Here is a 12,362-nt window from a genome sequence, read left to right as displayed (position 1 = left end):
GATTCCCCACTGGGTCACTGTCTGTGCGGAGTCTGCACGTTCTCCCCGTGTCTGCGTGGGTGTTCTCCGGTTTCCTCCCACAGTCCAAAGATGTGCAGGTTAGGTGGATTTGCCATGCTAAATTGCCCTTAATGTCCAAAAAGGTTAGGAGGGGTTATTGGGTTACGGGGATAAGGTGGAAGTGAGGGCTTAAGTGGGTCGGTGCAGACTCGATGGGCTGAATGGCCTCCTTCTGCACTGTATGTTCTATGTTCTGGTGTGCGTGCATACTGGTGAAAACCATTCCCTGGGTTTGGAAGTACGAATAAATAAATAATTCTGGTTTAACCTTAGAGGGTTTGCTGCAAGCCACTTTAAAATTGATTTCATAGACAGAGGGTTTGGGGAAACCTGCCATAGCCCTTTGCAAAAATTAAAACTTCTCTGCTTACGGACAAATGGAAAGAAAAATAGAGTATAGTTTGCCTCTCTCCCCTGTGCGTAACAGTACGACTAGTGGAAGACTGTTGTAAAAATGAGTGAAACAGGCCTGATTTATGACCTAATTATTGGTTAATTCTTATTCCATAGTCTATTGCTCATGCAAGATTTGAGAGTAATTGCTTTTGATAGAGGAGTCAAATCAACAATGCAACAGATCACATCACCTTCAAATCGCTCCATGGCACGGGTTCTCCCCATCTCTATAACATCTCCAACCCCCAAATCCTCTAATTCTGGCCGCTTGTGTGCATCCCCAATTTTAATCACTATTGGTTGTGCCTTCAGCTGTCTCTTCACCTCCTATTCCTCCTTGAAGACACTCCTGAAAGCCAACTCCGTCCAAACATTTGGGCATTGACCTAATATCTTTTTTGATTGATTTATTATTGTCACATGTATTAGTACACAGTGAAAAGAGTTGTTTCTTGCATGCTGTACAAACAATGCATGCCGTACATAGGGAAGGAAGGAGAGAGTGCAGAATATAATGTTACAGTTGTAGCAAGGTGTAGAGAAAAGATCAACTTAATACAAGGTAGGTCCATTCAAAAGTCTGATGGCAGTAGGGAAGAAGCTGTTCTCGAGTTGGTTGGTACGTGACCTCAAACTTTGGTATTTTTTCCTGACGGAAGGTGGAAGAGGGAATGTCCGGGGTGCGTGGGGTCCTTAATTATGCTGGCTGCCTTTCTGAGGCAGCGGGAATTATAGATAGAGCAGCAGGAATTATAGACAGACTTTTTATGGGGGATATATTTTTATAGGGGTCAGGTTATATTTTCTATTACGATGCCTCCGTAAAGCTCCTTGTGACAAAGTATATAAGTGCACATCGTTATTTTAAAAAACAGGAGCACTGAGAACTAACTCACTCAAATTGAGAGATTTTCAGAGTTAAGCAATCCGATTTCCAGCTGCTAAAATTAGAAAAACAGGAATGATCCCAATGCCTATCGTTTAAATCAGTCACTTGGCAGTGAGATAGTAATCCAGACTCCATCTCCAATTTCCCTTCCCCAAGCCTATCCAACATCAATGAAAATGGCTAATAGACACTGAATCGTGGTCCATCTTATATAAGAAACATGGGAGCGAAATTTCAACCTGTTCACTCTTCCTTGTTTCATTCTTGCAAACCACTAAATCTTTCTTCGGTTTCCAAGCTCCAAAATAACCCCAAATATCTTTCTTCTGTGTAGGCAGCACAGTGGCATAATGATTAGCACAAGGTCCCAGGTTCGATGCCGGCCCCAGGTCACTGTTCGTGTGGAGTTTGCATATTCTCCCCGTGTCTGTGCGAGTCTCACTCCCACACCTGAAAAGATGTGCAGGGTAGGTGGATTGGCCACACTAAATGGTCCCTTAATTGGAAAAAACAGAATTGGGTACTCTAAATTTATATTTTTTTTTAAACTCTTCTGTGTAGTATATGATTATCAAATGGGTGGCACGGTGGTTAGCCCTTCTGCCTCCCAGCACCAAGTACTCGGGTTCGATCCCGGCCCCGGGTCACTGTCCGTTGAGTTTGCACATTTTCCCAGTGTCTGTGTGGGTCTCACCCCCACAACCCAAAGATGTGCAGGTTAGGTGGATTGGCTATTCTAAAAATTGCCCTTAATTGAAAAAAAAAGAATTGGGTACTCTAAATTTATTTTTACAAAAGTAAGATTATCAATCCAACCTTTCGAAAATTAGTTTTAAATATAGGCCTCTGAATACACACAGTTCCAAATTCAAATTGGGCAATTGATTTTAGGTGCTCAGTTAGTAGTTATTTTATCACATAAGAATTTGGGTTTTGAGCTGTAAACCAGACTGGACGGTAACACTTGAAGGAATGCACTGTATTTACTCAATCACACACTGAGTTTGCTAACTGCGGTTGCAGTTTTGGTTTTCTACACTAAATGTTTACTTGAGTTCTGTGGCACAGAAGACATCATATTTCCTATGATCTTAAATGGAGCTTTGGTTGCCAAAAACTAGATAGCCAATAGTGAGAGACCTAGGTATCATAAAATAGAACCTTTTCGCTGGACACCAGCTACTGGAATGTATCACATGCTGCCACGTACATGCCATCCTGAAAAAACAAACTGCACATAAGCATTTGCTGGATTGAGAGCTTTACACAAGACACGTTTAAAAAGTGAAATATATTTTTCTGCTTTCTTCAATGGATAGATTAAATGTACCACATGTTTTTCCTCTCAAAATATATAGGGACAGGATTTTTACTTTGGCCGCAATCAGCAATCTGGGCAAAGGTTTTCCTAGATTAAGTTATGGTTTAAGCTTCCGTTAAGACAGATTTGCATCATTAAAGTTAAATGTCATCCATGAGTCAGCACAATCTGGCATTGTTTTAATACTAGTTTGTTATTCCCCTTGCATTATAAAATGTCTCCATTATATTTAAGAGCGGTAATTTAGTGCAGTTTTATTAATAACAGTTCAAAACAGACATCAAGAATAGAGTGTTTTCAATAAACGTATTAAACCACCCTTTGAGTAACCCAAGTTTAAATATCCGAAAATGACTTTAAAAAAACCAAAAAGAACCATTTATTAACTGGTCTAATATACCAGTCAGTTTCTTCATGAATTGGATTTGTTCATGTTGAAAAGCTTTTAAAAGAGCGAGTCTATTAGTGTCTTTGTGCTTAAAAATAAAGTTACATTTTAAGCATCTTTTTAAAAGGACCACAAATAGATGCAATTATTGAAAACTAATTAATGGAAACCAGCCATGTTGATTACATTTTTGTGGCCAGAGCCAGATTCCAGCTTTCAAACTAGTTCATCAAGTTGATGTGGGGAGTGACCAGAGCCTGAATCAAGCTTTTAAACTAGCTCAAGATACTGCAGAAACTCTTTCTGTACTGGACATAACTTGCACTTGAAATACCTTGATTTTGTTTGCACTAGTTTGGCTGACTCCAGATGAGTTGCATTGGAAAAGCCCCTGGAAGCGTACTTATGTGGATTTAAGACTTTTTTACACTGTAAATCAATCTAGTCCAACGACCTGACCATACAGCACTAATCCTTAAACCCATTTCTGCCGATGCTGGAGCCTCAAACTGACTGAATACAGCATCTTGGTATCAAAACAATTCAATAATAGGTGGTCAGCAGCTTCTGAATAAAAAAAAATCTAGTTAGTGCCCCTGACAGGTCACAGACTCGTCTTCTTCCTTCAAGTACCATGCCCTAAGAGGATGTTAGCAACTATGGACATCGATTGGGTTGGCCATGATGATGCTTGGCAAAGTACTGCAGTGCACTGTCGTTGCCTTCTGTAACACACTGACCACGGAGCTCTCCTACTCTTACTACCTGCCATTAGAAGCATTGGAAAGATTTACAGGCTGAGAATCAACCAGTTTGGGCATTTAAAAAAAAAATTAATTTACTGGATGTGTGTATCGCTAGTTAGGCCAACATTTATTGCCCATCCCTAGCTTTCCTTCTGAAGGAGGTGGTGAGCTGTCTTCTTGAACTGTTGCAGTCCCCAAGGTGTATGTACAGTGCTGTTAGGGAGGGAGTTCCAGGATTTTGACCCAGTGAGTGAAGGAACAGCGATATATTTCCAAGTTAGGGTGATGAGTGATTTGGAGGGGAACCTCCAGGTGTTGGTGTTCCCAGAATCTGATACTCTTGTCCTTCCTGATGGTAGTGGCCGAGGGTTTGGAAGATGCCGTCTAAGGAACCTTGGTGAGTTACTGCAGTACATCTTGTAGATGGTACACCCTGTTGCCATTGTTTGGTGGAAGGTTTGAATGTTTGTGGCAGGGTGAGCAATCAAATTGGCTGTTTTGCCTTGGATGGTGTTGAGTTTCTTGAGTGTTGTCAGATTTGTTATGAACATAGCTTCCTTGGCCATTAAACCCCGAATTGGGACTTGAGCCTGGAGCTTCTGACCCAGAGGTGAAGACGCTAACCAATCCATCAAAAGACCTCTGGATCACAAGACAACATTGTCAAACAAAACAACCGAATCAGGTTGGGACTGATCAATGTCAATGGAGCTTGGAAACAATTGGTAGGCTGCATTCTTCCCAATTAAACAGAAATTTATCACCATTGAATGGATAGCCAAAATATTTGTGATTACATATATTGGCACAACAACAGCCTGGTCTACTTAGAACTCAGTCATAGCTGGAGACTCCCAAGAAGACAGCAGAAACACTTTAGACAAGTCTCCAATGCATCCCTGAAGAGGTCAAACAACCTTGCTGCCTCATGGGAAATAGCGACTCAGGGCCAGCCAATATGGACGAGGTTCATTCATGAAAACACCAACACAGACTTCATCAGCAACACAGAGGTTAAGTTACGATGTTGAAGAGAACACACAAACCTCCAAATACATCATTTTACCTGACCCTTCAAGCACCACCTGTCCGCATGTGGCAGAGTCTGAAGATCGCACACTGAACTGGACAGCCATCTCACGACCCATCAAACTGGAATGGAAGTCATCCGTGATCTTGAGGGACGGCCAAGAGGAATGACAACAGCAGTCAGCCATTTTGCAGGCTAGTCTCACACTCTGAGGGGGCCCCCAAGTAACTTGTCTTGCCCTGAGCTGATGGCTTATGATAGAAAAATCATTTTAGATGAGCTTGGGTGCCAGACCCTCATTTGTTTGTACCTAACAATGCTAAACAGAAATTAAAATGCATTTTTGCCACGACTGTGCACATTCATGTTAGAATCCTTCAGAGAGGCGGTCGGTCAACTGACATTACTTACACTGATTATTCATCTCAAGTTATGGAAACACTATTGCTCAAGAGCAACAATCCAGTGTCATTGCCAAACCTTGGAACTGTGCACACATATATATTTAGCCTAGACACATTCAGTTTTTGATGGCTACATATATCCAATCATTTTATGAAGCCATTCAATAGCTCACACTGCCTTAAATTCAGATCAAGGTATAAAATGGGTTTGAGCACCCCAGAACAGAGTGAGTCACTTGGTGAATATGAAATCACAGACTTGATAGTGTCAGACTCAACTCTTAATATACTGATTAGTTGTGGTGCTGTACAACGGGTTAAATACAAAGGGGGAATGAACTTTGGTTAAATCAACAATTATGCGCTCTACATAACTTATATTACAACTGTAAGAATATTATTTAGAAAAGAACAGTTCTGACTTTGAAAACCATGGCATAGCTGGTAGCACTCTTGCCAGATTAGAGAATGTTGTGGGTTTAAACCCCATTCCACACTTGAGCCCAGAGGTCTAGGTTGACATTCCAGTGCAGTACTGAGAGTGATCCACATTCACGGTGATGTATTTTAGTTCAGGTTAAACCTAAACTCCGTCGGCCCTCTCAGCTGATCTAAAGATCTCATGACACTATTTCGAAGAGGAGTAGGGAAGTATTCCCCAGTGTCCTGGCCAATATTTATCCCTCAATAAACATCACAAAAACAGATCATCTGTCTTTATCATGTTGCTGTTTGAGAGAGTTCGCTGTGCACAAATTAGCTGCTACATTTCCTATATCCTAACAGTGACCACCTTTAAAAAGTACTCAAGGGTTAAGTTCTTTGGTGTATCTGTTAATATTGAAAATGCTAGAGAAAAGCACATCTTTCATACACATTTCATATCAAACTCGTATGTCTATATTCCAAATTATCATGGATTGCTCAAGTTATCTTTTTTTTTCCAGGTCAAATACTTTACTCATTCCATTTTCTTGGTCCATCATTTGCATTGATTAAAGCACTATCTGTGCTAGTTAAAATTAAAACACGACAACAAAATCAAACATCCTTCAAAATGTGACTGAGCTTCCCTTTGTACAGATATGAAGGAAAGTGTAGCTATGAGATTCCAGCAAATGAGCATATAAGTCACTCATCCGATAATGATTGAACGCAAAGCAGTTCTCAGTGCATTTTTCTGTTGAACAATTTAAGCGCTAAGTTGCTAGAGTCAGGGTGAGAGAACATAGAAAAATACAGCACAAATAACAGGCCCTTCAGCCCACGATGTTGTGCTGAAGTTTTGTCCTGGATTAAGAACAAATTAATCTACACCCCATCATTCTACCGTAATCCATGTACCTATCCAATAGCCGCTTGAAGGTCCCTAATGTTTCCGACTCAACTACTTCCATAGGCAGTGCATAAGTAGCATGAGATCACCGAGAGGAAGTAGTCTCACTCCACTTCAGTTTTACACTGGCTACAATAACAGCCATGATGTGGAGATGCCGGCACTGGACTGGGGTGAGCACAGTAAGAAGTCTTATAACACCAGGTTAAAGTCCAACAGGTTTGTTTCAAACACGAGCTTTCAGAGCGCAGCTCCTTCACCCAAGGAAGGAGCTGCGCTCCGAAAGCTTGTGTTTGAAACAAACCTGTTGGACTTTAACCTGGTGTTGTAAGACTTCTTACTGTACAATAACAGCAGCCTGCCTATTCAACATGGAATTCAAGGACTAACTACCCAGTGGAGTATTTTGGAATTTTAACTAGAGCACATAGGACAGTCAGATCTCTAGTAAAGAGACGGACTTCTATTTACTCAGTGCTTTTAACAACCACTGAACGCCTCAAAGCGCTTTACAACCAGTGAAGTAATTTTGAAGTGTAGTCATTGTTATATTGCAGTAGTCGTGGCAGCCAAACTACGGACAGCAAGCTCCCACAAACAACAATGCGATAATGACCAAATAATCTGTTTTCGTGATGTCGATTGAGGGATAAATATTGGCCAGAATACCAGGGGTAACTCTCCTGCACTTCTTTGAAATAGTGCTTTTGGAATCTTTCACAACTACCCGAGCAAGCAATTGGGGTCTTGATTTAATTCCTCAGACGAAAGATGGCATCTCTGACAGTGCAATTCTCCCTCAGCTCTACACTGGAATGTCAGCCTTAAGATTTGTGCCAAGCTCTGGAGTACTAAAATTTAAGCTGGACGTGGGTACTGTGGAGAAGTTCAGCAGGTGCATATGAGGTTCATTTTACTTAGACTGAAAAACATTGACTGTTTGACTCTCACCCGCCACTCTGCGTTGTTCAACCCAATAACGATCAAGAACCTTAACTACACGCCAGGGTAGTTAGTCTCCCACCTACAATGGCACAGTGGCTAGCACTGCTGCATCACAGCATCAGAGACCCGGGTTTGATTGTGACCTCGGGTGATGTGTGGAGTCTGCACATTCTTCCCGTGTCTGCGTGGGTTTCCTCCGGGTGCTCTAGTTTCTTCCCACAGTCCAAAGATGTGCAGGTTAGGTGGATTGGCCTTGCTAAATTGCCCCTAGATGGGGTTACGGGGATAAGGTGGGGGATTGGGCCGAGGTAGGGTGCTCTTTCAAGGGTCAGTGGCGACCTGGTGTTAAGAGTGGCTTCCTTCTGCACTGTAGGGATTCTATGATTTAATAATTAATCACAAACAGAAAAGATGAAAAAGTCCCAAATGCTAGTTTAAGCACAACACATTTGTGAAGTCTTGTCGGGAAATTAAAGTAACACCGTACCACCGTAAAGTGTCTTTCAGTTCATCTGAATTAAATTATGATCATTTCATGTTTGAATAATACCGTACAGAGCAGAGTAAAATGAAGTCTCACATTTGTTCTGTGCATTACAAAGTTGCAAACTTGAGTTCATAGATCATAGAATTTACAGTGCAAAAGGAGGCCATTCGGCCCATCGAGCCTGCACCGGTCCTTGGAAATAGGACCCCACTTAAGTGCAAACCTCTACCCTATCCCTGTAACCCAGCCCCAAGGGCAATTTACCATGGCCAATCCACCTAACCTGCACATCTTTCGACTGTGGGAGGAAACCGGAGCACCCGAAGGAAACCCACGCACACATAGGCAGAACATGCAGACTCCACACAGGCAGTGACCCAAGCAGGAATCGAACCTGGGACCCTGGCGCTGTGAAGCCATAGTGCTAACCACTATGCTAACGTGCTGTTGGACAAAGTTACAACACTGGCCGAACCAGTGTGGATAACATAGCCTCAAACCTTGTTTTCTTTTTACATAAATGGTAAAATATATCAAAAGGTAGGGAACCTAATATTTAATGAGTGCATTATTTTCTTTCATTATACACAGCACTGTAGTTAGCTGTGGCAAGGAATCCCTGGACTTCTACATGGGACTTATTTATGACCAGAAATGGCTTTCAAAAATTCTCGGCACAATGAAGGTTACATCAGTTGTCTTCTACAAAGTTTTATGCATGTTTGCTTTGGAAGACTCTGGAGCGAAGCACTGCATAGGGTCAACTCCACCTCCACATGCGCAAGGCTCAGTCTGCGCAACTAAAAGTGGTACATAGAGCCCACTTAACAAGAATCCGTATGAGTAGGTTCTTCCCAGAGGTGGAGGACAGATGTGAACGGTGCCAAAGAGGCCCGGCCAACCACGCCCACACGTTCTGGTCTTGCCCCAGACTTGTGGAGTACTGGACAGCCTTCTTCGAGGCGATGTCCAAAGTGGTGGGGGTGAGGGTGGAGCCATGCCCGAAAGTGGCGGTCTTCGGGGTTTCAGACCAGCCAGATCTATTCCTGGGGAGGAGGGCAGACGCCATTGCCTTTACCTCCCTGATTGCCCGCCGTAGAATCTTGTTCGGCTGGCGGTCAGCACCACCACCCAAAGCTGCAGACTGGCTGTCCGACCTCTCAGAATCTCTCCAAATGGAGAAAATCAAATTCGCTATCAGAGGGTCAGACGACGACATCCACAGAACCCAAAGTAGCCAAAGCATGAAAGGGAGAGATAGGCCAGGAGAGGGGGCGAGGGTCAGCTAAATATAAGAGGAAGGAAAGGCGAACCACCGGGGGGGGGGGGGGGGGGGGGAGGGGGAATTAACACTTCAGCAGCAGCAGCGACCCATAGGGGGGGGGGGGGGGGGGGGGGGGAGGAAAGAGAGAGAGAGTGCCCCAATGGGAGGGGGTGGGAGGACTGAGGCACGTGGGGTGACGTCTAGTGGATTGCTGATGTATATTCTCTTTATGCACTATGTTAATGTTCAATAATTTGCTGTGTTAAGATTATTACTATTTAATATGGAAAATTTTGCAAAGCCTTCATTTAAAAAAAAACAACATTTTGTAAAGGGCGCATGCTCTATCCTGTTTTGAATTGGGTGTTAATTTGCTGAACTGTTTATTGTTTAGAGGGTTAAGTTGTTTTGTCACGCAGCACGGTAGCATTGTAGATAGCACAATCGCTTCACAGCTCCAGGGTCCCAGGTTTGATTCCAGCTTGGGTCACAGTCTGTGCGGAGTCTGCACATCCTCCCCGTGTGTGCGTGGGTTTCCTCCGGGTGCTCCAGTTTCCTCCCACAGTCCAAAGATGTGCAGGTTAGGTGGATTGGCCATGATAAATTGCCCTCAATGTCCAAAATTGCCTTTAGTGTTGGGTGGGGTTACTGGGTTATGGGGATAGGGTGGAGGTGTTGACCTTGGGTAGGGTGCTCTTTCCAAGAGCCGGTGCAGACTCGATGGGCCGAATGGCCTCCTTCTGCACTGTAAATTCTATGATCTATGTTCTGTTGGCATGTTGCCCTTCTTTCTTTGTATTATTTTCCTTTTTGGAGGGTTCTGTAAACTTATTGAAAAACTTTGAATAAATACATTTTTAAAAAACAAAAAAAATGTTTGCTTTGGAAGGTCCCACATAAAAAGAAAGCTGATTTTCTATGAATTCTCCTTTCTCTGTCCCCATCCTAACTAATCGCCATTTCACCATGTCCCATTTGCAGAGGCAGACAAGCAACCTGCTCCCAAAAGGGATGGGGCTGGTTTAGCACAGTGGGCTAAATCGCTGGCTTGTAATGCAGAACACAGCTAGCAACGCGGGTTCCATTCCCGTACCAGCCTCCCCAACAGGTGCCTGAATGTGGCGACAAGGGGCTTTTCGCAATAACTTTCATTAAAGCCTACTTGTGACAATAAGTGATTATTATTATTATAAATCCTATGTTGCTTTAAGTTACTGGATGCAAGAAATATGGGTCAGCATGACTAGTCCTTCGTCTTGTGTTTTCAGGTAATTCCGAACCAGCAGTGCTGCTGTAACTGGTTTCAGCTGGAATTATTTACTACCTGGGCCTTCATATATATTTTAGTTCAAACCACAATTGACAAAACGAACAAATGTTTTACAAATTAATCGTGCTGATGCCTTGGGCGATAACTTTAATGAAACCATACCCAAGTACTTCATAAGTGGCAAATGTTAACGGATGACACCAAAATTCCTCCACAAATAGAAACATGATACGCCAGCCAATGAGGGAAGTATTACACTTCAATAAAGTTTGCGCTTTCCACAAACTTTATACTCAAAAGGTCTGCAATTCAGGTTTCTCAAACTTGTGATGTGATCTCTGCTCCTTCCAGGACATCACTGCAACCACGTAACTAAAGCAGGTCACACAGATAATACAAGTACACTTAAAATTTAAGTTATTTTCTCAAAATTACCCAAATCTCCCACCTACCATATTGTATGAAACACGATTATAAAAGTCACAACCTAACAGAGAGGTTCAGGTGGCATTAACGCACAAGACAAACCCCAAAATCATACTCCAACTTCCGGTGCTCCAGAGAACATTTCAAATGTGATATTTTTCCCTGCAACACCTTCCCCCCACCCTCCACCATTGTGGATTAGTTTCTTATCATTTGCACTGTTACTCAAGGGGATTAATTTTTTAATTTGGAAATTGCTGAGAAAATAGCCACACCATGAATAGAACAAGACAGGGCAACATGAGGGATGTTGACTACTGATAATTCCCTTTTCCTCTGTCCACAGATACCGCCAGACCTGCTGAATTTATAGAGCGTTTTAGTTTTTATTTCAGACGTCTAAAACGCACAGTATTTTGCGTTTATGGTCTTCCTTTGACTGACACCTTGGTTTTGGGTTAAGGGGAAATATTTCCCTCTATTTGAAGTGCTGCACAGTGCAACTTTTGGTAAAAATAAAGTTCCACTTTCACTGCAAGTTTCACCTTAGCAACAGTGAACAGGCACCAAACCGACTGCTTCTGCTTTTCTGCATTTAATGCCGAGACCTCAAGTCCCTCTGGCACAAATAAAAAAGTAATCGCCACCTGGGGTAGTCAGAAACCGTGTCCTCATCCAACTCTTCCCAAAGTCACCTGGAATTCAGCCCTCTTTTTGCCCCACCTCCCTCCCCCGAAATAAAAATAAAGTGGGGGTGGGGCTGAAGGATCTGTCACCTCCCCCCCACCAAACCTGGGGCTTCGCCTGAACTCTGCTCCCCGTTTTCCTGCTACTTCACCCCCAGGTGGGGTGGGAAAGAGGAGGGAGGTTGAGCGGGGCCTGGTCACGGATCCGAGTCCTCGGCTTCTCCCGGCTCCTCTCCCCACCCACACGCTCGCTCGCTGCTTTCTCTCACCCTCCTCGGTGCTCTCCATCCTGGCGGTGTTGTCAGCTCCTAGGCCTGCGGAGGAGGAGGCCTCGGCCTCTCGTCGGCAGGCTCGGCCGTTCGATGACTGACTTCACCGGCTGCCGTTCCTCGGGCGACTCCTGTAGGCTGCGGCCCGCTCCCGCGCTCGAGCCCGCGGCTCTCACTGCGCCAGGGCGGGGGAGGGGCGGCCAACATGGAAGAGCCGGCCGGCTGGCAGCCGCGTAGCGCGACGCTGTCGCGCGTCACCCTTTACGGCAGAGCTCCTCCCTCTGCCGCCGAGGGCGCCCTAACCTGCCTGACTCTGGGTCATTCACCTGGGGGGAAAAGGGGCTGAGGCGTCAAACGCCAAAGTCTTTTTTTTTTTGCCCTCTCAGGTGGGCGATGAAGACCCTGCGGCACGGTACTCCCGCCCTCGGCTAACCGCTAAAGGCAG

The 12,362-nt window shown here is 44.0% G+C and overlaps 1 protein-coding gene across 5 annotated transcripts in view; it reads right to left on the bottom strand.

The window, feature by feature from the left end:
* The window catches only part of march6 (membrane-associated ring finger (C3HC4) 6), a 116,100-nt gene extending 103,974 nt beyond the window's left edge, over nucleotides 1–12,126 (bottom strand). For all 5 annotated transcript variants that reach the window (XM_038796866.1, XM_038796868.1, XM_038796867.1 and 2 more), the window contains exon 1: nucleotides 11,918–12,126. In XM_038796866.1, coding sequence (XP_038652794.1) covers nucleotides 11,918–11,936 — 19 coding nt within the window. In that variant the 5' untranslated portion in view covers nucleotides 11,937–12,126. The remainder of the gene's footprint in view (nucleotides 1–11,917) is intronic.
* Between the last annotated feature and the right edge of the window lie 236 nt (nucleotides 12,127–12,362).

Source organism: Scyliorhinus canicula, chromosome 5, assembly GCF_902713615.1.
Source record: "Scyliorhinus canicula chromosome 5, sScyCan1.1, whole genome shotgun sequence".
Lineage (NCBI taxonomy): Eukaryota > Metazoa > Chordata > Chondrichthyes > Carcharhiniformes > Scyliorhinidae > Scyliorhinus > Scyliorhinus canicula.
Note: the sequence above shows the minus strand (reverse complement) of the source record. Positions and strands in the feature narration are given on the sequence as shown.